Source organism: Xiphophorus couchianus, chromosome 9 (genome assembly GCF_001444195.1).
Source record: "Xiphophorus couchianus chromosome 9, X_couchianus-1.0, whole genome shotgun sequence".
In the NCBI taxonomy this organism is placed as follows: domain Eukaryota; kingdom Metazoa; phylum Chordata; class Actinopteri; order Cyprinodontiformes; family Poeciliidae; genus Xiphophorus; species Xiphophorus couchianus.
The window spans coordinates 8400553-8426402 of NC_040236.1; the positions used below are offsets into that span (position 1 = coordinate 8400553).

Here is a 25850-nt window from a genome sequence, read left to right on the forward strand (position 1 = left end):
AAAATTTCCCATTTAATGAAAGCACGTCAGAGTATGTGAACCTGTGTAGCACCTAACTCTATGTTGGAGGTTTTGCGTGGGTAGGTGTTTGTGTGTGTGTGTGAATGAAGATCTTTTGGGTGGGAGTGGACAAGGCAACGCTTGTGCAAAACAAGACACTGTCCAACTCCAACTTAGACAAAAACTGCTCCTGTTACATGTTGTAACAATTAAAAAAATAAAAAAAAACATGACAAACAATTGTATTTAAGATTATTTTTAATGTCAGTGACTATGAAGAAAAAAATACCTACCTATAGTAATAACACAAACAAAGGTACTGTATTGAATTTTGTATGTTAACTTGGGCATAGTAAGAAAAACACAAACAGACATTTAAAAAATAATAGTGGTCGAGCAAATCACAATGTTCATAATCCTTGTTTAGATAACTTATCATCAGCTAAGGAATCTGATCAAATGAGATTGCTTAACTTTGTGTTTTTTTTTTGTAGAACTGTGCCAGCTCCCGACCATCCAGTTCTTTGACCACTTCCCGTCCTGTAAGTTATCCGCTTGGATCAACCCCTAGCCAGGAGGAAGAGACCTACCCGTGCAACAGCACATCCTGCAATAGGATGGAGGAAGAGAAGAGCAAAGGTGAGTATTTTATTTCAACAGTTTTTAGGACTTTTGCCACCATTTTAACAAGCAAAAGTAAAAAACATTATGAGCATGTGATTTAAAATATTACAATTATTAACGTGTGTGATTAGAAACATTAGATGCACACATTAGACCACAGTTTGGCGAACAACCTGGTCTATGCAGAATCCTGTTTTCTAGAATAAATGTCAATGTTTTAAAACTGTGTTGATCTTTGAACTTTGTGTAAATAATTTTCAACTTTGCTGAAGAAGTTTTGCTAGAAAAGATTAGGCTGAATGGCAAACTCAGTAGTCAAGGAAACTTAATTGCTGTGGGTCAGTGGCCATTCAATTTGCTGTATCTCCTTAGACACAAAAAGCTTTTTATCAACTGGAATGTCTGAACATGACCTTTTTTTGTAAAGTGCCTTGAAATGATTATATCATGTATTGGTGCTTTATGATAAATTCCATTTGAAACTGAATTTTAAGGCTGTAAATTGGACAACTATACTTTTGTCTAAGTGTTAAATTATGGAGAAACCCTTTCAGATGAATAACACCATACTGAGTGCTTTATTTTATTAAACCAAAAATACAAAAACAGTGCATGAATAAAAACAAATACTATATGATTTAATCATGTACACTCCACTGTAGTGTACAGGTCTTTGTTTGACCTCATCCAATTTTCAAATAATTTTTTTGTGTATTGCCCCCCCAACAATACACTAAAAAAGAGCTGGTACAAGTTTTTGAGCATTCTCTTTTTCTCTTCATAGAACTTGTCACAGCATTTCAAATGGTTTTACATCTGTGTTTGTTTGAGATTATCATCCCAATGGGTGACTTAAATTTCAACCAACCTTCTTCTGTTGCAACAATGTCCTCAGATTGACTCTTCATAGAATAATTTTAGTTTTTTTAGTCACTATGAGAAGTAGTAATAGCCACATCCTTTTCAATTTCTTCGAATTAGCAGAACTGCCTCCAGAATGTGTTGCAGGTTAAGGGTGTTGGCTGATTTTGGATAGCAACAGTATAAAGTTATGCCCCATGTCTGTTCCTTCACTGGTATTTCATCCAGACTTCATAGCAAGGCATTCTGGAATAGAAAATAGCGGCTGGCTTGTTGAGTGAAATCAGACATCAGAAGTACCCTATTCAACTTTAACACTAACCAGACTTCCTGGCTCTGGTTCAGCTCTCTGACCCATGCTGTGCTTGCCAGTGATGAACCCTGTTTCACTGTGGGAAAGATTGAGGGTACCAGTTTCAAAGAGGGCCAAAAAAGAGGGAGAGGTCGAGTCCTGCTTTCATTTTGTAACTTAAAACTAGTAACTTGGGGTTTGAGCTGATGAGGCAGATTCAGAATTACATAATTTCTCTTTTTCTTGTTTCCTCTTTAAACTAAAAGCAGAAATACAAAGGATTTTAGTCTGCATTTTATTAAGACACTCCTTTTCATTTTCGTACTATGCTGTCATCTCGGTTTTTAAAGACAATCAGAAATTATAATTAATATCCCAAATCAAAATTTTAAGACAGGTTGTGGTGATACCTCATTTAGGAATAATATTATGACCACTTTCCAATAGTAGGACATACAAAGGGCGTGTGGGGTGCTGCCCTTTCAGTTATGGAGGGAGAAAAACATCTGAAAATTACATAATTGATGCAAAAATAATCATCATATATGTATCAACTTATTAAAAAATGTATTATAAATGTCAGTTTTTCCTAACAGTGTGTGCCTAACTGCAATTGGAAACATTTACACATTTCCAAATCAGGTTTGCCAAGATTTACTTTGTAACCAGCTGTCACTGCCACTGCATTCAGCAAAATGAGCAGAAACAATGCAGCTTAAAACAGATTGTGTGTAATGAGTTGCTATGAAGATTATGTTTTAAATTCAATAAACTTTTTCAATAATATTCAAATGTATGTTACCGCATTTATGTGGATATATTTTCAAAATGTTTTACCAACACTTTATTGCACCATCTGATGGTGGAAAACTGCAACTAAATATCAATTTGCAGAGTGGCTCTTTAAATCTGTGGAAACTATGTTGGTAATAGTTTATGACTTGTATAATAAAATTCACATTTGTAAAGTGCATGGGCTGCGTGTTGTCGGCCCTTATTGCTCCTCCGAATACCTCTCAGTCTGATTTACAACATTTCCTTTGCAAGTGATTTGCATGCTCCACCACATTATTACTCTCTTTCACTCACTCACAGCAAAGTTATTAAATCAGTCCCTATGGCACATTTACATGCTGAATCATCAGCGCAACCAGACACATCCAACTGAGCAGCAAACATAATGTTTCTGATAGAACACAAATGGAGAAATAATCACTTGTCAGATGATATTATGTAGTCCATTTGCTGCTCCTCCGGTTTGCCTCTACCTCACCGCTGCAACATGCAAATGTAATCGGCTTTATGTGATTAAGTGCTGGGACTGTAGAAGTGCTCACTCAGTGCCATGCAGTTATATTATGCAGAAGACAAATTTGCACAGTCAGTACCCTGCGACTAATCATCATGTCATGTCAAATCCTTTCTAAGCACTCTGGTGTATTTTTAACTGCACAAGTTAGTGTAGTTGTCGGCTTTTGTAATATATCTTTTACGTAATAGCTGTATTGTTCTGAAGAGGCAAGAGTTTTGTTATGCTTTTACACTTTTTTCCAATTCAGATTAATTAAATATGATATTCACCAAATGACCCACGCAAGGAAATGATTATGATTAAAATAATAAAATATTTTTTTTACGTTCTAATAAGTTTCAACTAAGGGTGATTTTTTTATTTTCAAAATATCATCTTTTGCCAAACATTTATTTCATAATATTTACAGTGCAAACCAGATAGTTAACATACTGTAAAAAATAAAATAAGACAAACCCTTTTTTTCTTGACCACAAGGAAAATCAATACAAAAATACAGGAAAGTTTGCAAGCATCATCTTACAATCCCAACTGTACAAAGTAGGCAGCCTGTAGTTATATTGACGTTTTTCTGCATTAGGGACTTGCACACTTAAAAGCAAAAAAGACATGAGGAAAGGACATTATGTGCAAGTGTTAAAGTAATGTCTGGAAGCATCAGCCAGGAAGTTAAAGCTTGGGCAAACAAGAGTCTTTCAAAAGCACAGTGAATATATAAACATTCTGCCAGATTAAGATAAAAGGGCTAACAATGTACAACAAGGTCAATGTTTTGGAGTGACACTCATAAAGTCCTGTCCTATATCCATGGAAAATTTGTGGGCAGAGTTAAACATTATGAGGGATAGACTTTAGATTTTATTGTCCCAAAGAGTGCATTCTTTTCCACAGACCAGCTCCTGTACTCCCATCATCAAGTAGGCAACCAACAACCAGGTAGACAATAACATACAGTAAAGGACAAAATATAGCACCATCACATAAGATACAATATAAAACGATTTCCTCAACAGATTTTGATTTCCCAAAATGTGCTTTTCATAAGTCTGTGAGCACCACAGTGTTTGACCCACACCATACAGTTTCAAAGGGAATGCTACTAGGTACTAAGACAGAGACTGTAAACTCCTGAATTTAAAGAAAGGAAAAAAGTTTGTCCTTTAATGTAGTAAAGACAAATATCTGGTTTCAACTGGATGTGGCTTGCACAGAAGATTCTTCTCTTATTTTTCTGTGTACTCAAATTGGATGCCAAAGTTTTTCACAGCAGATGATGGGTTATATTCAGGGTGTGTGTTGGTGGGAATTATAACCAAACGTAGCACATGTTTGCTGTGAGTACAGGAGAAGGACAAGTGCATAAAGAGGAGTGGGAGGTGAAGTATGGGGGATTTTGGACTGAAAGCGATGTGTGGGTGTTTGTCTGTGCAAATGAGTGTTGCATTTCTGATGAGAAGGATGCCAAAGAATGACAGAGTTGAAGGTAGCAAGCCCTTTCGAGCTGCAATAACATGCGAGGCCATTTGTGTAGCCTCATGTCATTTTTTACTTTGTTTGGTTTCCTTTCATGTTCACCTTATTCTAAATCCACAGGTCAAAGAGTATCCCTCTCTTGTGCTTGGAAATGTGCTTGAATGGACTATGGTCTATATTCATAATTAACTTAAAAATATACACATATTGCATTTATAGATATCATGACTTTAAGATGTTGTCTGGTCTTAGCTGACATCTTGACATACTCTTTGATAGAGATACATGCCACCTCTGGGTCAACTCAAAGCTTGTACTTGTTTTTGAACCCATAAATGAACCATTTTATCCCGTTGTACTCTTCTATTGCATTACAATTTTTTTTAAATCTGAAAAACCGAGATAAATGGATTAATGAATTTTGGGTGAAGAATAAATTAATTAAATAAAGAATGGTCATTTTAATTATATATTATTTAAGATTTTAGAAAATTTCTTTAAGTCGTCAATTGTTAAAGCATGTACCACCACAAGTTTTGTAAATCCCACAGCCTAGTACTTGTACTTATACTGGAGAAATGAAATTACCAAATGTGCAAATGCATGAAATTATCGTTATTGTGTATACATTGATATTTTTGACAATTGTTTTGCTTTCTCACATATTTCCGGGGTGTTTCTAATTAAGGAAGCATGATGTACAGTTTCATGTTGTCCGCTAAGTATTTGTTAGAAAACGTTTGTTTAAAGCTAACCAAACCCTCTTTGTAGGAAGCGAATTCCAGTTTGATTCTGACATTTGACACCTTTCCCCTTCTTCCATTCCGCACGTGTTCCTTAGCATTTCCTGCAATTTGGGGCCTTGTAGATAGAAAACAGTTTGGTGGTCTATCAAATGCATCTTCTGCAAATTATACACAGATCTCTGCTCACATCACACTGGGGTTGATGCCAACTTATTTTCCTCTCACACACTACAGGTTGTCATCCATATTTAGCTTATTTCACTGACATGAAACAGGATCCCAGTGGAAAAACTTTTCTTGTGGAAAGACATGCTCAATGTGATTTCATCTTAATACTTGCTATCAGATCACCTACTGCTTTTGCAAATGTGCCGTAGTTGGTCATGCACTTTGGGGGCTATAGGTGGACTGCTGCAAAATCAGAACATAACTGCAAATATTTAACAATAAGATTTATTTTTAATGTACACATATTTTTTTCAAAACAGGAGGACATTAAAGTGATGCACATAGGCATTAAATGTCTTGATATCTTAAAATATATCCTTTCTTCTTTCCTTCTTTTCTTGTAGGTTTTCAGTTCATTTCCTAAAAGTTGTTATTACAGGTATTAGTTCAATCTCATAGGTCCAAATTAAGCCTTTTTTAATCATTCATTGAGCTTCATAAGGTTTGCACTGCTTCCTAATGGCCTTTTTGATCCAGGAAAAATTTGATAAATTCTGTGTTAAATCACAATTCCCTCATTCTTTCTGAAGAATGTCTTTATCTAACAGGATCGTACCTTAACCCCTGACAATTCCTTTCAAAATTATTCCACAAATACATTGAGCAGTAAGAACACACTTTTCTGAAATTACTTTTTTTTTATAAGATCTGATGCTTTCTAGGCATCAGTTAACATAATTTTCAAATAACCTTGTGGCAGCTTGAAGAAACTCAACTTTATAGTTGTATTAAAACTATTCTGCTAAGAAAATTGGGACAAAATTCCACCATAAATATAAACTGATTGTCAGTTATTGCAAACATCCCAAATTGGATTTTAACATGTGTTTGACAATCTGAAACAAGTGTGACAGTCTTCTTCTTCTCCCTTTCAACTACTGTTGGCTTGTTGTTGTTTTTTTAAATGAAAAGAAAACCTGACTGTTTTCCCTAGTTAAAATACTTTTTCACACTGCACAGGTATCTCAGCACTACCACGGTTAAAAAAGAAAGTAGAGGAATTTGATCCTCTGGGAACTGACATCATCCTGATAATTACTCTAGCAGAGCCATAGACACTAGAAGTGAGGCATGCACATGTTTGTGTCTGTATGACAGAGAGGTATTTGGCATCTAAGAAGCAGCTTGTGTTTAATGTCTCACTGATGCAAACTGATGTGTACTAATTCCACATCTGCTCTAACCAAACAGGGTTTGAGAGTTCAGCCAAGTCCCAAAAAAATCACTTCCTTACAATTTATCCTCCTATTCTCTCTTATTCCTTTTTCCTCTGTACATGAATTAAACTTAATTCCCCCCAGCATCCTTTTTACATTTTGAAATGATGGACAACTAAATACATATGACTTTGGGTTTGTGTGTGTGTGGAATGAGATTTGGCTCAGCTATCTGGGGGACGTGCGGCCCTGAAATAGGCTCTTGTCATGTGGGCTGAAGCTTTGAAGAACCTGATTGTAGCCTCACAGTGTAAATAGCCAAACAAACAAGTGGTGGGTGAAATGTGCTATCAGTTTGCCATATATTTACATTCCCCTACCACTCACAGCTTGGTTTCTGTCAATCTCAATATTACATCTGATTTGTTAATTTCTTATTTACTTTATACCTTTTTTGGATAGTTCTTCCTCCCATTCTTTGTTTTACCCACCCAATCAAATCATGTCACAGAACTGGTGAATAATACTCATAGTATTTGTTGTTCCAAGACTAAATTTGGAAAAGGAACTTGTGGCAAGAATTGAGATTTTGATTTACATGTCTACTGTATCGTTGTTTACTGTAAAATGTCTTGAATCAATTCTTAGATCATTTGAAACACTTAAACAGCTACATTCCCTGCACTTGCATTGTGGCTTGGTATTTTATATTTATCACCCCAATACAACCCATCCAGAGTTGAAAAATTGAGTCCATTTGGTGCCTTAATTAAATAGCTGTTTATGCATATTTGTCCAACTGCTACAAGTTGCGCTAGGCTTTACACATTTGTTTTCCACAGCTGTTCTGCATAAAACACCACACTATCATGCACAAGTGAAAGTCTGGTGAGGGGAATCTATTCATAATTCAGAGAAACAACAAGGCACAGTCCATGCTGTTGTCAGTAATAACAAATTGAGGAGGAAAACAGTTGAATTTGTATCTGCTTATGGAGGTTGACTACATTATATATACTGCAGGAGCTGCTGAGTGGAGGGTAATAGGATATATGATGGATGGCCAAGCCACATGCGCTCCCATCTCTCTGGGTTATTCATCTGTTTATCTGCTTATTTATTTATTCTTTCACCCAGAAAGACCCTCACAAACTCAAGATTTGCCTAAGTTGCATAATAGTAAAAGGGGAAAAAAAAGATGAGCATTGGGCAGTATGGAAATGGGTCCAAACACTTCGAGGTCTGGACGTTGTCTGCTGTGCATGTGTCAGGTGTACTAATGTCTGTGCTGGTTCTGGTTGTTTAAGTGATTTGCAGCTTCTTAAGTTTTGATAAATCCTATTTCAGTTTGAGAACAAAGAAAAGAAAGTTTCCCAATGTGAGGTTTCTGTGAAACCACATTAACTCTGTATGCATGCAATTTGCAAAGTGAACTAAGAACAAGGGTTGTTTAAAAAAGGGGGTTGTATACCTCCTCTTTAAAAACTATTTTTTCATAGTTTTATATCATGTTATAATATTCCCTCATGAAACACATATCTGGACTGTTGCTTTGATTTTTTTTTCTTGCCTGTTTGAGAAATTGTTCTATATTAACTTTCCGTTACCTTTATTATTATAGTTTTTAGTCTTTGATAATGCTTTTCATGGCTTCAGTTTCAATCTAAATGTTTTGAACCAGTTCTAATATCTTTTTTTTGTACCCCCCCCCCACACACACGCGCATAAAGAGATTTTTTTTTCAGGAGAAGTCAGCCAAAAAAAAAGAAAAAAACAAGAAAATCACATCTACCTAGACCCCTGTGACATGAGTTAACGGCCAGCACATGTAATCTTCAGATAACTGCCTTTCATGTTTAACCCTGTCAGTGCTCCACTATCAACGGTGTCATTCAAGGACCTGCATGTGGCCTGGGATAGGTCACCTCCCCTGGGCCACCCGGTCTCACATCCCCTCTCCCTCAGCCCACTCTGTGTCCCCCATCTCCTTAACAGACGGTACATTTCTTTTTGTAAATGAATGAATGTGCAGTATTTGGTTAATAAAATTCATCCATCCATCCATTTTCTTACACCCTTGTCCCTAGTGGGGTCGGGAGGTGCTGATTCATATCTCCAGCTAATGTTCCGGGTGAGAGGCGGGGTACACCCTGGACAGGTCGCCAGTCTGTCACAGGGAACGGTTAATGAAATACATTTATTTAAATATCCCTTAGAATCTGTTGTCCATTTGAATAAGCAAATTTCATTTTATTTAACAATCATGACAGAAAAACCACAACCAGCACCTCCAACCCCCTTGCAAGAACATTTTTCCATCATCCACATCTCAACAGTCCATGGCGATGACATACCCACAGCTTACAACAGAAAAAGTGGGGAAAAGGGAGAGAGGAAGGCGGTAAGGGGAGGCGGTGTGGTTAGGCTGTAGATCAGCGCTGGGAGGATGGCGGCACGACCAGGAGGTGACAGGGGAATAACATCCCTTTCTCCTCAATCGACAGGGACCATAACTCCTGCCTCTCCAGGGACAGATTGAGAAAGGCAATAGCCCCAGGGGCTGTGAAGCACGGATGCTTAGGAGAATTGAAAGTTAAAAGAAAAATGCAGTTTGCTGAGCCACTGCCACTGATTGAGCCAGAGGTGTTGTTCGTGGCCACTGGATTTTTTCTTTCTTTCTCGTTTTATGTAATTTAAAAAAGGAGTCCAAACGGAATACTGTCCAAGTTGATGATCAAACAGTAAATCTCCATGGGTTATTGGAGAACATTGTCCCCCAGAGTTTCCTAGCGATACTAGTGAATGTGTTGTTTGTATTTTTAACCAGAGAGATTGGAAGAAACTAGAAAAAATGTCTGTGTGGCATGCAGAGCATTACCACCAAACTTAAGTGCTGAAGCTTTTTGCACATCACAGACTATTTTGGATATTACTATTTCAGAGATTATGGATTGGCTGCTCTACTCTCTGCATGTTATTCCATGCTTTTATTTTAGTTTTATTTGATTTTCTATATACCATGACATCCTATGATTTTATTTAGATTTATAGATTACCTGCTAAAGCATATAATTATTGCTATGTATTAGAGTTTTTCTTTAATTCATTGACTGTTATCAAATTCTCTATCACCAGTTTTGTTCCTTCTCATGTAAGTGAAAACTTGAGTGACCATGAATTCCTTCAAATCTTTGTATCTCATCAAGCAAAGTTGTTTTCTGAGTTACATCATGAGAATTCCCTTCAACCCATCTGAGTTTCAGTCTTTACAGTCTTCTGTCTGAAACTTCCCCATTCCCTTTCTACCACAGTTTTAATCCTGCACTCTGGAGCTTACCAGGCAAGAGCAGCTGTGGAGCAGCTTTTGTAGCCTGATCAATTTCACAGCAGCTCATTGAGTAGCTTTTAATCCCCATTTTATTTTCAGTTGTAACCCACAGACAGTAAGTCGTGTTGCCTGCTGCAAGGCAAAAGACAATAAATTTTAATACATTGTCTCTGGGAAATTACACGTGTTTAATCATTGATTTTTATTGGCTCATCATGATAACATTATTCGAGCTGGTGAGGCTGGGATCATAAAAAGAAAAGAGCTTGAATTAGTAATGACATATTCAAGACTGAACTTGACAAATAGAAATGTGTGCACAGGCCAGTTTCTTTGTCTAATGCACAGGTTATTGATTGGCGGTGTAACTGCAATATCAATGGACAATATAGTGAAGTACTTTTTAAAACCCTCTTATGTTATAAAGAACAATCATAAGCTATTTTATCTCCTGTTTTATTGAATCAGTCTGCATGGTGGACCCAAGATTTACTAACTAGATATTTATTTTCAAATTGATTCTGAATGAAAGTGAATCATATTTTTTTTATCTCTCAGGGACTCTATAGGATGCAAAGTTAACCTTTGTCCAAGTAGCTTTACTATTTTGAATCAAAATTACACTTAATTATTTTCATCTTTCTAAAATATTTGAACATTATAGAAATTATTTGTTCTGTGTACCAAAAAGAAGAAAAAATATTCAATTTCATTTGAAAATATTTGTCTCGTTATTGTTTTTGGACCTTGATATTACCTATACAAAATACTGAAGTTCATGACCACTCAGCTTAAAAGATTGATTTTATCATGCTGAATTAACAGCTTCATCTACATCAAATCTGTACACTTCTTCAAAATGTTAATATTCAATATAATTTAAACTTTGTTTATTTACTGTTTTCTTTAAAAATAAGGAAACCCTATTCTTTTTTTCAATTCAATTGAAATTTTGAATCTTTTTCAATTCAATTTTTTATTGAATTGAAAAGGAAAAAAGAAGTAAAGATTATTTGATTTTAAACCGTTTCAATCTCTCATTAGCTTTAATTGAACCCCAGGACAAAATAACCTTTAGCGTCCATACTGACTTTTTAATCTTGAGATTCAAAGTATTTTTGTCAGATTCATTAATTATTATTTTTTTTTGCTTCAATGTGTGGAAACTAAACAAAACAGTAAGAATCCAAACAAATTTGAACAGAAGAAAAAAATCTGTTGCATCCTTCTTAGCTTTCATTTGATGTTCTTAATTTTCTTTTACCTTCACTATATTTCATTCTAGCGAGTAGAGAGCATGAAAGGTGAAATTTAAATGTGTTGGCATCAAGATTTATCGACTGGTTATAAAAAAAAAAAAAAAAAAGAATACCGGGATCATTAAGTCCAACTCTACTGCCATCAGGCTGATGAAAGCCTTCATACACACAAATTCCATAATGCCTGCTGTGTGTGCTTGTGTGTATAAGAGATGTGTTAAGGTAGATTGACTTTTAATATAAATGGGAGAGGTGTCTATTGACATCCATATAGTTCTGCCCTCTGTGTCCCTGGTAACCTTATTACACTTATGAGTGCTGCAGAAAACGCACGAGTTTTATAAACATTGCATGAAACCATGGAATACTTGTGTGTCTTTGGGTATTTCCTGCTTTATTTTGTCTACTTATAAATGCCCTATTAAAGGCTGGGGATGAACACAGGAGTACACAGGTAAGCGAGTTCACCAGCTTACCTGTGGGTGCAGCGTGCTCTCTGTGTAAGTTCCCCCTGATGCACGCACACATAAAACATACACACTCAAACAGGTTAGCCCTGCTCGACACCAGCACCTGCTCCGCTGAAGGTGAAAGAAGTGCTCACTTGAGCTCATTGAAAAGTAGATGTGACAGTAAATTTTTCAGGCCCTTGTGAGATGGGAGATCTTGTTATAGCAGTCAGGATGGGGGTCAGGGCAGTGGCTGCTTGATGATTGAGGAAAAGAGAAGTAAATTCATTCTGCTTCGGGCACTTTGTCAAGTGCCAGTAGCTTACCGCTGAGAGCCACTCACCCATCACCGTGTTACGGCCCCAGAGGTCACATCCACCACCATAAATCTGCCTCGCCTCCTCGCCTGCTAAACCTATTGCCTCACCCCGACTGAGCACAGGCAGGGAGAGATGCTGCTGCAGCTGCTGCAGCTACTGCTCATAGTCACTCAAATGAAAAAAGAAGACAGAGGAGGGAACATAGATTGTCCTTTTTGATGCTGCTGATGGTGTAAGCAGAACACTGGGAGTGCTTTACACAAGGGGGTGAAGCACTTTTTGGATGAATGGTTGTGTGTGCGAAAAGAGGAAATGCATTTGGAATGGATGCTAGTTTGTATTGAAAAGTGATATGTGTGCTTATGCAGTTTGATTATTAGCATATTTCCTTTTTTTTAACATTTTCAACAATTTGCCCTTGTATATTTGAGTGACTATGTTTGGTTTTTAGCTGACATAAAAACAATTTAAAAGTTCAGAACTGTGCAGAACAAATACAAATGCTTACAAATATATTGAGAGAGGGTGTCTGAGTGCCAAGTTGGTGGTTTGTAGATCACAAAACCTTCTCAGAAACCTCAGACTCAAACTCTCTTTCTTCTTATTCCAGCCATGTGTTTTCTCAAACTCCTCTATGATCTGCTTCAGTCAAGCAGAGAATGCCAACTCCTCTAAACATACTCTGGCTTTCTCTGAGTCCTGTGGATTGTGATGAGAGGTGTTTGTGTATGAGGCTTCATGTCGCTCCTTGATTGCTTTAAAAAGGGAATTCAGAGATCTGGGTTGGGTTCCTTTTCAAACTTCTGGTAAAGCTGCTGTCACAGTATGTATTATCACGCAATGTATGTTGGCATGTCTAAACATGCATTCAACATGGGTGTAAACAATGAGGAATGAAGCCCATATGTCACTTCTATGAAAAAAGCATGTTAATGACAACCCCCCCCCCACACACACACTTTGCATATCGCATGTGTAGTAGGACTTCTTTCACATTTATTTAAGTATGTTTATTATTGGGTTGGGTTGTAACATTTGAGAAGCACTCATGAAAATCTACCAGCAGTGCCACATACAGTCACTGGTCTCTTTCTTAGATATGGTCAAAATTTAGCCTGAATGATAAGAATGCATGATCCATAGGGATCCCGTTCTGTGCTTCTAAATTGATAATTGATATATTATAATTGAATTATTGATATTTTTGCCATATGCTTTCACTTCTCTGCTATGGTAGTGGAGGGCTGAAGTTAGTGGCAGGATAAAGGATCTGGGTCTGGTGAGGATTTTGTGTATTTGTTGGTGTGTTGATTTTTGCACATGTGCTTGTTTTATAGTTTTATACGTTTTTAGTGATTGTTTCTTTCCAGTGTTTGTCGTCATATACCGCACTGCAATTATACATCTTTGTGTGGTCAAATGCATTAAGTTGTCAGTGTGATTGGGTGTGTACAAATGTAAGCACGCATCTTTCAAGCTTGTAATATGTCACTGGCTGTCTGTTTTCAGTAAAGCCTCTTATTAGCTGGTGATTACCCTGCCTGTATCTGGCTTCTTTCAGCAATTCACTGGAAATTGGAAAGGCCAGGGGCGCACTGGAAAGAAAGGAGTGAAAACTTCCTGAACCCAACCTTCCCTCTGCACTGCACACTGCCAATGATACCCTTATCTTGTCAGAAAACTTTTTAGTTGGTTTTCCTCCAAACATTACCAAACTCTGATTTGATAAAATGCAGTTACTTTCCACATAAACAACATAAATGTTCTTTTACCCGTGCTCTAACGCTTTATCACAGCACGGCTGTTCTGATTAAATTGATAATGACTGCTATGTTATATTCAGTTACAGTTTCCAGTGTCTTTTGTATCATTGTTTGTAATATTACTTAGCATGTAAGTGTCATTGTGATCTACATTTTGATGTATATTATTTTTGATTATATATTTTTTTAATTTCAAGACAATTTATGAACAAAGCCACATTTAAATGGCATCATCAGAAGGACATACACATTGCTTTATAAAATACTCTGATTATGGCAAAAATGAAATGTAATCAAGAAAAAACACAATAGTTTGGATCCTGATGCTGTAGTGTGCCTGGGAATGTTTTAAGAAGCCTGTACGTCCAATATCAAATAATGGACTTTCAGAGGCCCATAACAAATTACTTAATAATATCTGTAAAATCACCACAAATAAATTTGCCAAGTTTTGAAACTTTTAAAAGATTACTATATCAGTGGTCTCCAACCTTTTTATTACCGCGAACTGGTCAAGACGTGGCAATTTTTCTGCAGTCTGGGGGATTTTCTGGATTTTTTTCTGGAATCGGGATGTTCATGAGTGGAATCGGTTCATGTGTGGTGTGTTGCTCCTGCCGTGTGGCTGGACACACGAACCGATCGAACCTGTTTTACTTTTATCGGTTCGTGTCGTGTGTGGTCAGAGAGGTTTGGAAAATCGGCCGACAATTCTTTAATCATGGCGGTGTGAACCAGACTTAAGACTCACAAGCTCTACTCCTCTCATCTTCTCTCGACCGCTGCCCTAACGCTCTCTGACTCTGGTCGCTATAGTAACGTTTACATATCCCTTCAAAATAAGATACAGATGTGCCACAAAAACAAACATTTTACTTTTGTGAAAATTGTAACTTACGATGACGACTAATGGGAGCCCTGAGCTTGTTTCTCTGCAATGAGATGGTCCCATCTGGGAGTGATGAGAGACAATGACACCCGAAGTGTTGCTTATGCGCAGGGTACTTGGTGTCTTCGTGGCGAAGCAGTTTGAAGCTTCGTTGCCTCATTAGCAAGCCGGTCGACCCATATTATGCAGAGCGGGCTTGGAATGTGGGAATAACCTACCGGGATAAATCCATTCTCCTGTCTCTGGGCCTTTTCCCTTTCGCAAAGAAACTTTCCAAAGACATCTGATCTGTTTCTTACTCATTTTTACTCAACTCTCTTCTAAGCAAGTAAACACAGAAATGTGTCAAATTTGTTTAACCTTTCTAATTCACACCTAGTCATTGTGTTTGACTCTTTGAGGACTTATAGTTAAGTTATACAGTGTAACGGCTGTTACAGATCAGTTTGGTCACAAAACAATACTTTCCAGATTGTTTTGAGTCACACCATTCTGTCCTGCTTTCTCTCTTCTTCACATTCATAACTCTGACATCTCAGAGAGATAAACTCCTTCAGGACACTGACCTCTCTCCTATGGACTAGCCACCCACCCTTCTGCCCTTTTACATATAAATGAGGCAGCGACAGATGAAGACACTGCATAATGTGTGTAGATACATGTGTAAAAGGCAGGCTGCCCACCCTGTTCAAATAAGCAGTCGTCCTCGGAGACCAATCCATAGGCCAATGTCGGGGTGCAGAGCAGTGATGACTGGTCGTGAATAACATGACAGAGACAAGACAGTTGGCAGTCAGATGACGCAGATAGGTTCACGACAAACAGAAAACTCGCAAAGTCTACATATTCTTAAGCTATTGTGTATTTAAGAACTTTACAGGGTCCAATATCCCATAGTTAGAAATATTGCCAAATTTTAGTAATTACCCCGTATGTTTGACTTTTTTGTTTCTTCTAAACAGAAAAAGACTTTCTCATTCTGTATCAAACAAATCAACAGCTTCAGGAGTTTCTTATACTTTTTTCAATTAACATTTTTCTTATTACATGATTTTTATCATAAAAAAGAGAGATAAAGTTGAAACAATTAAAATCTTCACAGTTAGTGAAAGATAAGAGATATTTAGATATTTTCTGAAGATGTATAAATAAACATGTATCTCAAAATTTGATATCTGTCTCACATTTTATTTTAAAGCTTCCTCAGATATGAAATTTAATATGTATATGAAACTGATATATTTAAATTGCTTATATTCAATTATTATTTCATTTTTGTACTTCAAAGCTTTTTGTAAGTTGATTTTATTTTCTGCTTTGATTAATTTTATATCATGTTATTGCAGTGATTGTGTACTAGTGACCTTTTTTGTATCATGATTAGACAAAATTTGTGATGATGTTCAGAAACGAAATGTTTGAAAATGTGCGCCCAGAAATTCAAAGAGCTAACAGTGACTATATTTGACTGTCTTCAGGTCAGTTACCCAATCCAGGTGCTGAGGAAAAATCCCTGCTTCAAATGTCCACATTAACTCCATCGGATAAAAAGGTAACTTTCTTTTTATATATATATGCACAGAGTTTACATAATAACATTATTGGTCATTCAGGGAAATTGTGGTTTGGGAAAACAGCAAAATGATCTGAATAGGTAGACAACAAATTTAGATGCATCACTTTTTGGACAAAAACACTTTGAAATTTAGACCATTCTTAATTTGGGCTTTATGCTCATCAAAATATGTTCCTTTTGTTACTGCCTAGCAACACTTCAGCTGGACTGGAATCAGCATTTTTAAAAGATCTTTCTTTTGTCTTCAAATATTTAATGAAAGAAGAATTAACAAAATGTATCTTACAAACAAGACATAACATGTATTCCAAAGTAAATTATGTAAAAAAGAAAGATATCAAAGACATGATCACTCAACAATAACCTCCAAATAATTTGCAAATAGGATTGCCCCAGATCCTATAGGGCAATCAAGTCAAATTGGTTGACCTTTAGAGTTAAATAACAGTATGAAAATGTGTTTATTCTTTTATTAAATTAAGGTCAGATCTTTATGCAAAATGACAAAAGTTCTACATTGGTCCTGAGAGAGAACAGCAGAACAAAAATACTTAGAAGTAAGCAGGCAAACTGAAAACATTTATATGCTTTTTTTTTTCTTTTTTTTTTTTTAAGAAAATAATCACAGGTATAACAGCCAGACGCTTTAGTCAAAATCAGCTATGATGAGTAAAGAGGTTTGTACATTCAGTCCGGGTGGAAATGAATTAGAAGGCTTCCAGGACTTGGCAGAAGTCTCTTTCTGGCTTCCTCCAAGCCTCCCACACAGGCTCCTCAATGCTTAACTGACTGCCTCATCACTTAAATACATCCAGCATCCAGAACTAACATTTAACAAACTCATCCCCCTAGTGGCCACCACTAAAACCACTTCTCATACACTTTATACAATATTGCATTTACCTTTTAAAAAAGAAAAAAAAAAAACAACCTTCATCATAAGCTCTGTGACTAAATGATATAATGTAATAAGATTGTTTTGCAAGCTCATCTGGTAAAAAAAAACACACAAAAAAAACAACATAATATTTATAATAATTTTTTTCAGTTTGCTTTACAAAACTACATTTTTTTTCTAAAATTCTCCGTCATTGCTGTCTATGCTATCATGCCTGAAACTCCCAGTATGTAGTGAAAACTGATCTTAAAAGGTAATGTTTGTTTTTTATGTAATTGTTTTAAAGGATTATTTTTTTCTGCTCACATAAACAACTTTCATAACGTGTATGAATATTGTGCAATATTCATACGCGATACTGCTAGACATTACACACCACATAAATTTACAGTTTAAGATCAACTCTCTGATTAAATGATGTTTGCAGTTTTTCGTCTTCATTTTCTGTCATTTTTTTTGTCTTAGCAAACAGCTCCTGCACAACATCTTTCAATTGTTCTACTTCCGAACTGATCGAAGCCGACTCTGTTCTCTGGCTTTATTTTCCTTTGCAGCTATTGGGTGGTCCGTGCCTCACTCCCTCTCTTCTTGCACTGTCGCACTCTCGCTCATTGTCAAGTTCACTCTGTCTGTTTCTCTTCACTTGCTGGGAGTTTCAGACGCTGTCTGAAACCCAATACCTGAGTGTACACAATTAAGTTCACACCAGAGGTTGTTGGGTGGAATTGTGATCTCATTCTGCACCATCTGCAAGTTAGGACAGCTGGATTTGAGCAGAGTGTGTGGCTGGTTAGTTGGTCAAGGTTAGCTAAATGCTTCGAAGTGGGTGTGTTTCAATAAGGAAAGGTTTGTAGATGAATAACAGTGGGAAGTTGAAATCTGTAATTTGTTGTGAGATCCAAATAATGCATTTTTAAAATTGTTATTTTGCGAAAGCAAATAGAATAGAATTTTTTATGTATATATTGTAACAAGGATTTATTTTTGTTGAAAAATGTAAAAATTTTGTTGAAAAGTTGAAAAATACTAAGATTAAAATTCCACATGAGCGGAATATTACTAAAAACAATTCAGAGTCACAAAGAAAACTATTCCTGGTTTACCCAGCTGAGCTCACCCCAGCTGACCTTCTCATCCTGTTAAGTGTTTCAGTGTTGGACCTGTTAGCCGCAGCTCCCTCTGAGTACAGTTCACACGCGATTGGGAGTCCCATAACAGGCCAGCTGGAATATCCAGTCCACTCTTTCATATACACAGAAAACAAAACCTCTGTGGAGTCACTAGTGGTCAGTCAGCAATCGTTCACAGGGAGTGTTTTTATCTAGATGTGTGTACTAGTATTTGGATGGTAGTTAATGCTTATGACTATGTTCTAAATTCAACATAGAGTTTTTCTACATTAACATTTTTCTACATTAACTGTTACCTAGAGTGACCACTAAGCACAGATATGTGATTGAAAAGCTCTCTTTCTATAACTCCTTAAACATAAATAAGTAATTTAATGTATTTATTACTGACATTTTGTATTTATTACTGACTTTTTGTGTTAGACTGATCTTGTAACTTTTTAGCTGAAAATGTTGATTCCTGCTCTTATGTAGAGTGACATCACAATTTTCTGTGTATATTGAAGAGTGTGTTGATGTCTTGGTCTTTCACAATCCAAATCTTACATTTTTAAATCCGTGGACTACAAAGTAACTTGTGCAATATTAACAACCTAGATGTGGGATCTGTGATCAGAGAATGGCCCAATCCAATCCAGCATCAGTACCTGGCCAAGTACTGATATAGTTACTATTTACCACAATACAATGTTGTTGCTTGCGGTGGTTTTTGAACCTTTTACAGCATTTTACTTCCTGTAAAACCAGAGAGCTGAAAACTTTTTAAAATACAAATATGTTCTAATGCCTACTGTGGTTTATGTCCAACTATTCACTGTCTCCTTTGTCTCAGTCATCTGCATATGTAGAATCTCAACTACTGACCATATTGTAAATTTAAGTACAAAATAATATTTTCAATATTTATTATGTAACTGTTAAACTGTTAAAGTATATGTTCAAATTTCAACAGCATGGCTTATAGTTTATGTATGATTAGCTTGTAAATCACAAGATTTGAAATAACAGTAAATGTTTTAATAAATAGGTTGTGGATCAAAAAATATTGGTATCTGTGGATTAGTAAACTCAGATATAAGGATCGGATCATAACCCAGAAATCATGGATTGAAGCATTTCTTGCTGTAATGGCATTTTTCTTCCTTTTTTATCCATTGTCACAAGTATAGTCAAAAGCTATCTTAAAAAAAAGGTGACCATCAGTACACATTCCAATTTGTTTTAATTGCTTTATAATGCCTGTTTATAAAGAGGCACTTTCAGCTTGTAGAAGACTAAATTTGACCTCTGTCAAGAAAAATACTTAAATTAAACTGGACAACACTGCACCATATTATGCATTATAAGTTGTGCACAAAGGTTTAAAAATTGTACCCATTGATCAATTGTATCTCACACTCCTGAAAAGTAAAAATTCCTTGGGAGGAGAGAGCTGCAGGTTCATGTACCAGTTATGTTCCATTAATCCAAAGCAACCTGTGGTGATTGATCAATTAGCCCCGCTTAAAACAGGAGCTCAGCGTGATCAATAGCACTGATCATCAGGCAGAGGATTTTCATTAAGACCTGCAGCTCTAAATCAGTAAACTACATTAGCATAGTCGAAATGGACTACATGGAATGCAAAATACCCAAATAAATAAAATAAAATAAACACAGAGACCGTTGCCTCTGACTTGCTGCTGAACTGAGTGTAAATGACAAATTACATAATACTGGTTTCCAAGAAACCTGTTTTGAAGTCAAAGGTCTTTTTCTAATAAGACACGAAATACAGCCAATTAAATATTAGAACAAAACCAGTGACTGCTAGACAGGTCCTATCTATACAATGCTCAAAAATGTCACTTTCCTGTATAGTGAAACATTTGAAAAAGTATTCGCATTCTAATAGGCTATATGTTAGGAATAGGTTACCATGGGTTCTGACTAGGTCCTTCTTGTATTGTCAGCTTCAGTCTTGGTCCACCATTTAATAATGGCTTGTTTTATCATTAGCCTTATTAGCAGGTGTGGCTAGTAAAAAAAAAAAAAAAAGCCAACCCTACTGTCCATGGGGTTGGCTGGTCTTTTTTTTAGTCTGTTCTTTATGAGGTACTTCATCACACAGTGTATTTATATATTTTTTTTTTGCAAGATAGTTTTGAAAAGTCTTACTAAAAATAATTGTAACCCTAAATATAAGTACAATTTACTCCCAGTGTCTCTAAATAGTCTTTATGGTACCACAGTGAGCATGTCTGGTTGTATTTTCCCTTTTAGCTACTCATTGTTGACCTGTTTTGTGAGTTACCTGGAAAAACAGCGGATGTCCCTTGCACCACAGCGATACGTCTGATTCACGACCCCATCGAACCCATGGGATCACCAGTGGGCTAAAACACAAAAATACAGTCAGCTGCCATTGACAAACACACCTTTCTCACCCTTCCCTTAATCTCAATGGGGCCAAAAGCCATTGTTTTACTCAAACAATCCTCATTGAATTAAACACTGGCAGCAAGCTTTTTTCAGTGAGGCTAAGCACACTGCTGTCATGGGTCTGATCGTTAATGTGCCATCACTGCACCGCACATCCTCAGCAGACACAGGCAGCACTGAGAGTATTTCCTCCATCTGTAGGTGACTGTGCACATGTCCAGCTATGTTTAAGTGTGACTAACTTTACCCAATTGAAAAATGTTACAGGATCAAAAATGCAATAGTTCTATCATTTTAGCAAAAAATACTTTGTAGCAAAGTAAATACAAAAGTATTGTCACATTAAATATTTTTTGAAGTTAAAAGAAAACGGTTTTTTTTCTAGAACATTTTGCTAATAAGTGACAAATCGTATTGTATTCATTGATTAATATAGAGTAACACTGTCCATGAAATATAATTTCTCACAGAACAACAAATCTAAAATCTTTGCAGTCCTCCTAGATGACAAAATTAATTTGGACATTCTCGCCACAAAAAGGTAGGAAGAATCGGACAAATAATGAACCAACAAGGATTCAGTCAAAGCACAATGACACCCACAACTGCTATTTATTTTATATAAGCAAACTTGTACAACTCAACATGTATGAAAGTGTCCTCACCAACCCCAACCCCAACAGCAACAAAAAATATGTATTTCTACTTTCAGTCTCCAAAGACAAAGACAAAAAACTAATAAGACCAAACATTCTACACATTTGCCTTTTGTTTTATCTAAATTTGACTGCAGAATTTAAAGATTTGATCTTTTTCAGTTTTTGCATAAAACATTTTATGTGTCCTCTGTTTCATCTAGGCTATAACAACTCATTAATGGCACCTTTTCTTGAAATTACCTTTAGGGTATCTATTTAAAAAAATGTCCAGGTTGCACTGTGATAAAACGTGAATGAAAAGTATTTATACTGAATCAGGTTTTACCTTGTTACAAAGGTCAGTGTCAGAGGGAGAATGCTTTAGACAGCATTCTCCCTCTGACACTGACCTAAAGATGATGCTTACATTTCTATAACAGTTACGTGTGTAAGGCTGTGCCCTATCGCTGTGTATTGGCGGGAAGGAAGGGAGTTGGTCGTAGAGATACTGGGGCAGACAGGAAAAGATCATCCTGGTGTTACCAGTGCTGAGGTGAAGCCTGCAACCACCCCCGCACCCAGGCCAGCACAAAAATGTCTCAAATGCTCACACAGAGTTTACCACGTTAAAAACACAAACATCAACCTTTTTATGCTTTACTGTAGCTCACCTTACACAATCTCTGTTGGAAGTGCTTTGCACTTTGCCGGTGTCCATACTGATGTCTTGAAAGTTTAGAAATATTTTTATTGAGGTAGCTTGACAGCATGATGACATTTCAGTGAGTTATGCTTGGGTTGAGGTGGGTGGGATGGATGGACGGATGACACTGTATCCACCCCCACGGGGGAGAGGAAGTCCCTATCAGAACACAACAGGAAAAGGACAGAGCAAAAACAAGTGCATGTCTTTTTGCACATTAAATCACTTCCTGTAGGACATTAAATTATTTCTTTCTGCGCCTCTACATTTTAACAAATGGAACTTCTCTTTTTGGAAGGCAAATTGATCACATCTTCCAATGGACGTGCATGTAAAAGCTTGTCACAAAAGGTGTTTGCATTGAGAAGTGAAATATTCTCAAGCCGAAGAGAATTTGAGATGGCACAGAATACATCTGCATCATTTAATTTCTGTCCTTTGGTCCAGTGTGAAAATGGAATTCTGTGCAGCCTATCAATCTGATTTACTGCCTTGACTTGCAGATGTGATGACTATCATCGGATACAAGAGCCACATAAATCCCTGTTCTGTGACACATCAAAAGCCCTGAGTCTGAACCTGGGGCCTTGATCATCATCCAAAATCTGAAACAAAGAGACAAAGGTGTCTGTGTTGCTTGTATAGGAAAAACTCTTTGAATTGGGACAATACCAGATAAAGATTCAGTTTTGCTTAAAATAAAAAGAGTAACGGTACTTTTTACTCCATCTGGATTATTCATGTTTTTTAATATTGACTGGCATATTGTAGGTATGGTCTGCACAGCTTAGACATATTGGAAATGCACGTCTCTCTGTGCTGTTCTCATCGCAGGGCACAGCTGTAAAAAATATGACTTCCTTCCCGCTTGCAATTTCCTGTTTATGTCGGAATGCAGGTCAGGAGAGGAGTGTAGTCGTCCTTACCTCATCTATCGTCATCGTCATACAAAGTAAAGTTGACGCAGGATGTTATAAATTCCACTATCCTCTATTTGAAGAAAATATCTGTCCAGGAATGTTTGCCTTTATTTAATTAGACAAGACTCAAATACCTAAATTACTCTCAGCTGACACTTTTGGCATTTGTGCGAGTCTGTTTGTATTTAATTGTAACATACATTGCCATTTTGTAGGTACAGTGGTGTGAAGAAGTGTTTGCCCCTTTTCTGATTTCCTATTTCTTTGCATGTTTGTCACCCTTATGTTTTTCAGTACATTAAACGAATTTAAATATTAGTCAAAGACAGCACAAGTAAACACAAAAAGCAGTTTTTTAAATGTTGTTCATTATTTAGGGAGGAAAAACTGCAAACCTACATGGCCCTGTTTAAAAAAGTGATTTGATGTGCAGTTACACCTGTTTGCATCTCATTTTTGGCTTTTGCTGCACATTTGCACCTCTCCTTGAAAAAAGTAACTGAGTTATATTTCAAGTTACTTCATTAGTTCCATTAAACAACTGCTGACAACAGCCCCTGCTGCCTTAGCATAAAAATGACAACCAGGATGAGTCATCTGTGTTTAAGGGCATTATTTCCTCAACTTCAACTCTGCCTACTGGTTTTGCACCGAAGTCCTGCTTTTGTCTGAGTGATGGGGAAACTCCTGAAGTTTAGTCATAGCTCTCTGCTTGACACCACCTGGTGAGACTTGCTCTGTCAATTAGACTGTGCTATTCTCAAATGTTTCCTCAAGTTTGATGTATTGTTGAAGCTATTGATAGGTTGGAAGACTATTATTACACCCCAAGATAAAAACTATAAGATGCAGTTGTTATATGTTGATTTCATACTACAAGAGTTGACTGGAAAAAATAAGATTTACAATTGACAGTGGCAAAAAAAGTTTATATTGATATCAGTTGGCATAAGCCTAAAAGCAATGTAAATGCAGTGAGAAAATTGTAATTTTCTTTTTTCTTTTTTTTTTTACATGCTATGTTAAGGTTTGTCAGTTTATTCAGGAAAGTTTGATCTCTACATCAGAAATCAGCTGGAAAGCCTATTCTAGGATTGATTGGTAGTAGCTCCATCCTCCACTGGAGAAGTACAGAAATTCACTCTCGTTGTTCCGTCTCCGGAACAACGAGTGTTAAGAGTGTAACAATAGCACTTTGTCGCCATCACAGAGGTTACAACGGACATTCATATTGTCATCTATAGCTGACACAAACTCAGAATAGTGCCTGTAGTAAACGAGCACCTCTCTGCTCCCTCCATTGTTTACGTTTGTGTTGCTGGTTGATATTACACACGAGCCGTCACTACCTGAGAAACAAGAGGAAAGTCACAATATATCTTTTTACTAAATGAAATGCCAAAAATAGTAGCGCCCAGTGATTTTGATACGTCCAAATCACATAGGGCTCAGAGTTGGTCACATCTAACACCGCTGTTAACTACTATGCCCACACAGGCTTGTGACATGATTTGCATTTGCTACTCTCCGCAGGTTTGTGAGACCCAACCAATCAGCCCCTAAAACGTCTCAATTGCGCACACACACAGATCTTCCCAAACCACCCTGTTTGGTTGATTTTCTGCTGTTTTGCCTAAAACAGGCAGCAGCTGCTGCTGTCAATGTTTAATTTAAAAGCTCATATTCTGCTCTGCATGATACATTGTGGTCAGGAGCATGAATGGGTCTGATGAAGAGCAGGGGTTCTGATGGGAGGGTTGATGAAAACAGGGGGAGTATGCGTAGACCCAGAGGTCTCCGGGCGCAGTCATTAAGATGGCTCTTCTGCTTGGAGATGAGACAGCCCACTCCACACACTTAGCTCATTGAAGATGATCCCCTGCATACTAGGAGCATCCATTATTTATACATCTTAAAAAATTCCAACTGACATTTTTATCACTTATGAATGTCAGATTTTTTTAGGTCTGAACATATCCGTGTTTGCTTTTGTTTCTGCATAACTGGTTTCAGAGACGTAAGAAAATGTTGTTTAGATATTTACATTCACCAATCATCAATATAATTTTTTATAGGTTAGTCTAATATGAACATCTTAGGTTATTTAAAAAGAAAACATACATTTGCCTTGCGAGTTTGACTTTATGGTGTTTTCTTTTTCCCACTTAGATTCCCCCTAGCAAGCTATAAACCATATACAAAATATTTGGAGTCTCCAACAAGTTCTGTGCTTGATTCATCCCAAGTGATAACTAATCATTAAATTGGTGGTTTCTTCATACACATACAACATTCAAAGAAAGTTAATAAAATTTCAAACGGTAGAGTTCAGGACCAATTCACATCCTGATGTGCATTTGGAAACAAACAAACAAGACCTTCTAGGCAAAAAAACTAGAGTTTGATTAAAGCTAATTAAACAGAGCTGGTGTAACTGTCTCCTAAATCTGCAACTGTTCATTGATAATGTTGATTTTATTGTAAAAAATAATATTATCCAAGTTATTTGTTTTTTCCTTGTTTACATGTTTGTTTTTGATGTGTTGTTCACTTACCACAACTTTTACTTAATTGTGATAACTCTGTCCACTCAAAAATAATACTGTAACTGTTTCTTCTGAAAACAACATACATATAAGTAATATGATTAGCTTGATGTCAGCAATGATATGATAATCAATAAATAATTCCAGCATATTTCTGGCCTATGCAACTCCATCATGAAGGCAAGACCCTCCACTGTCTACCACTGCCATCTTGTACAGATCTGGCCATGCCATATTGATCAAACTGCTGTCTGGTGCTTTGGTGTGTAAAGCCTCAGGCTTTACACTCTCTCACCTCATCTTACATCACTCAGGTC

The 25850-nt window shown here is 36.7% G+C and overlaps 1 protein-coding gene across 1 annotated transcript in view; it reads left to right on the forward strand.

Moving 5' to 3' along the window:
• Nucleotides 1–25850, forward strand: part of LOC114150996 (adhesion G-protein coupled receptor D2) — an 80351-nt gene that overhangs the window by 48257 nt on the left and 6244 nt on the right. Inside the window, exons 23-24 of the mRNA XM_028027871.1 lie at nt 495–639; nt 16180–16253. Of these exons, the coding sequence (XP_027883672.1) occupies nt 495–639; nt 16180–16253 (219 nt within the window). The remainder of the gene's footprint in view (nt 1–494; nt 640–16179; nt 16254–25850) is intronic.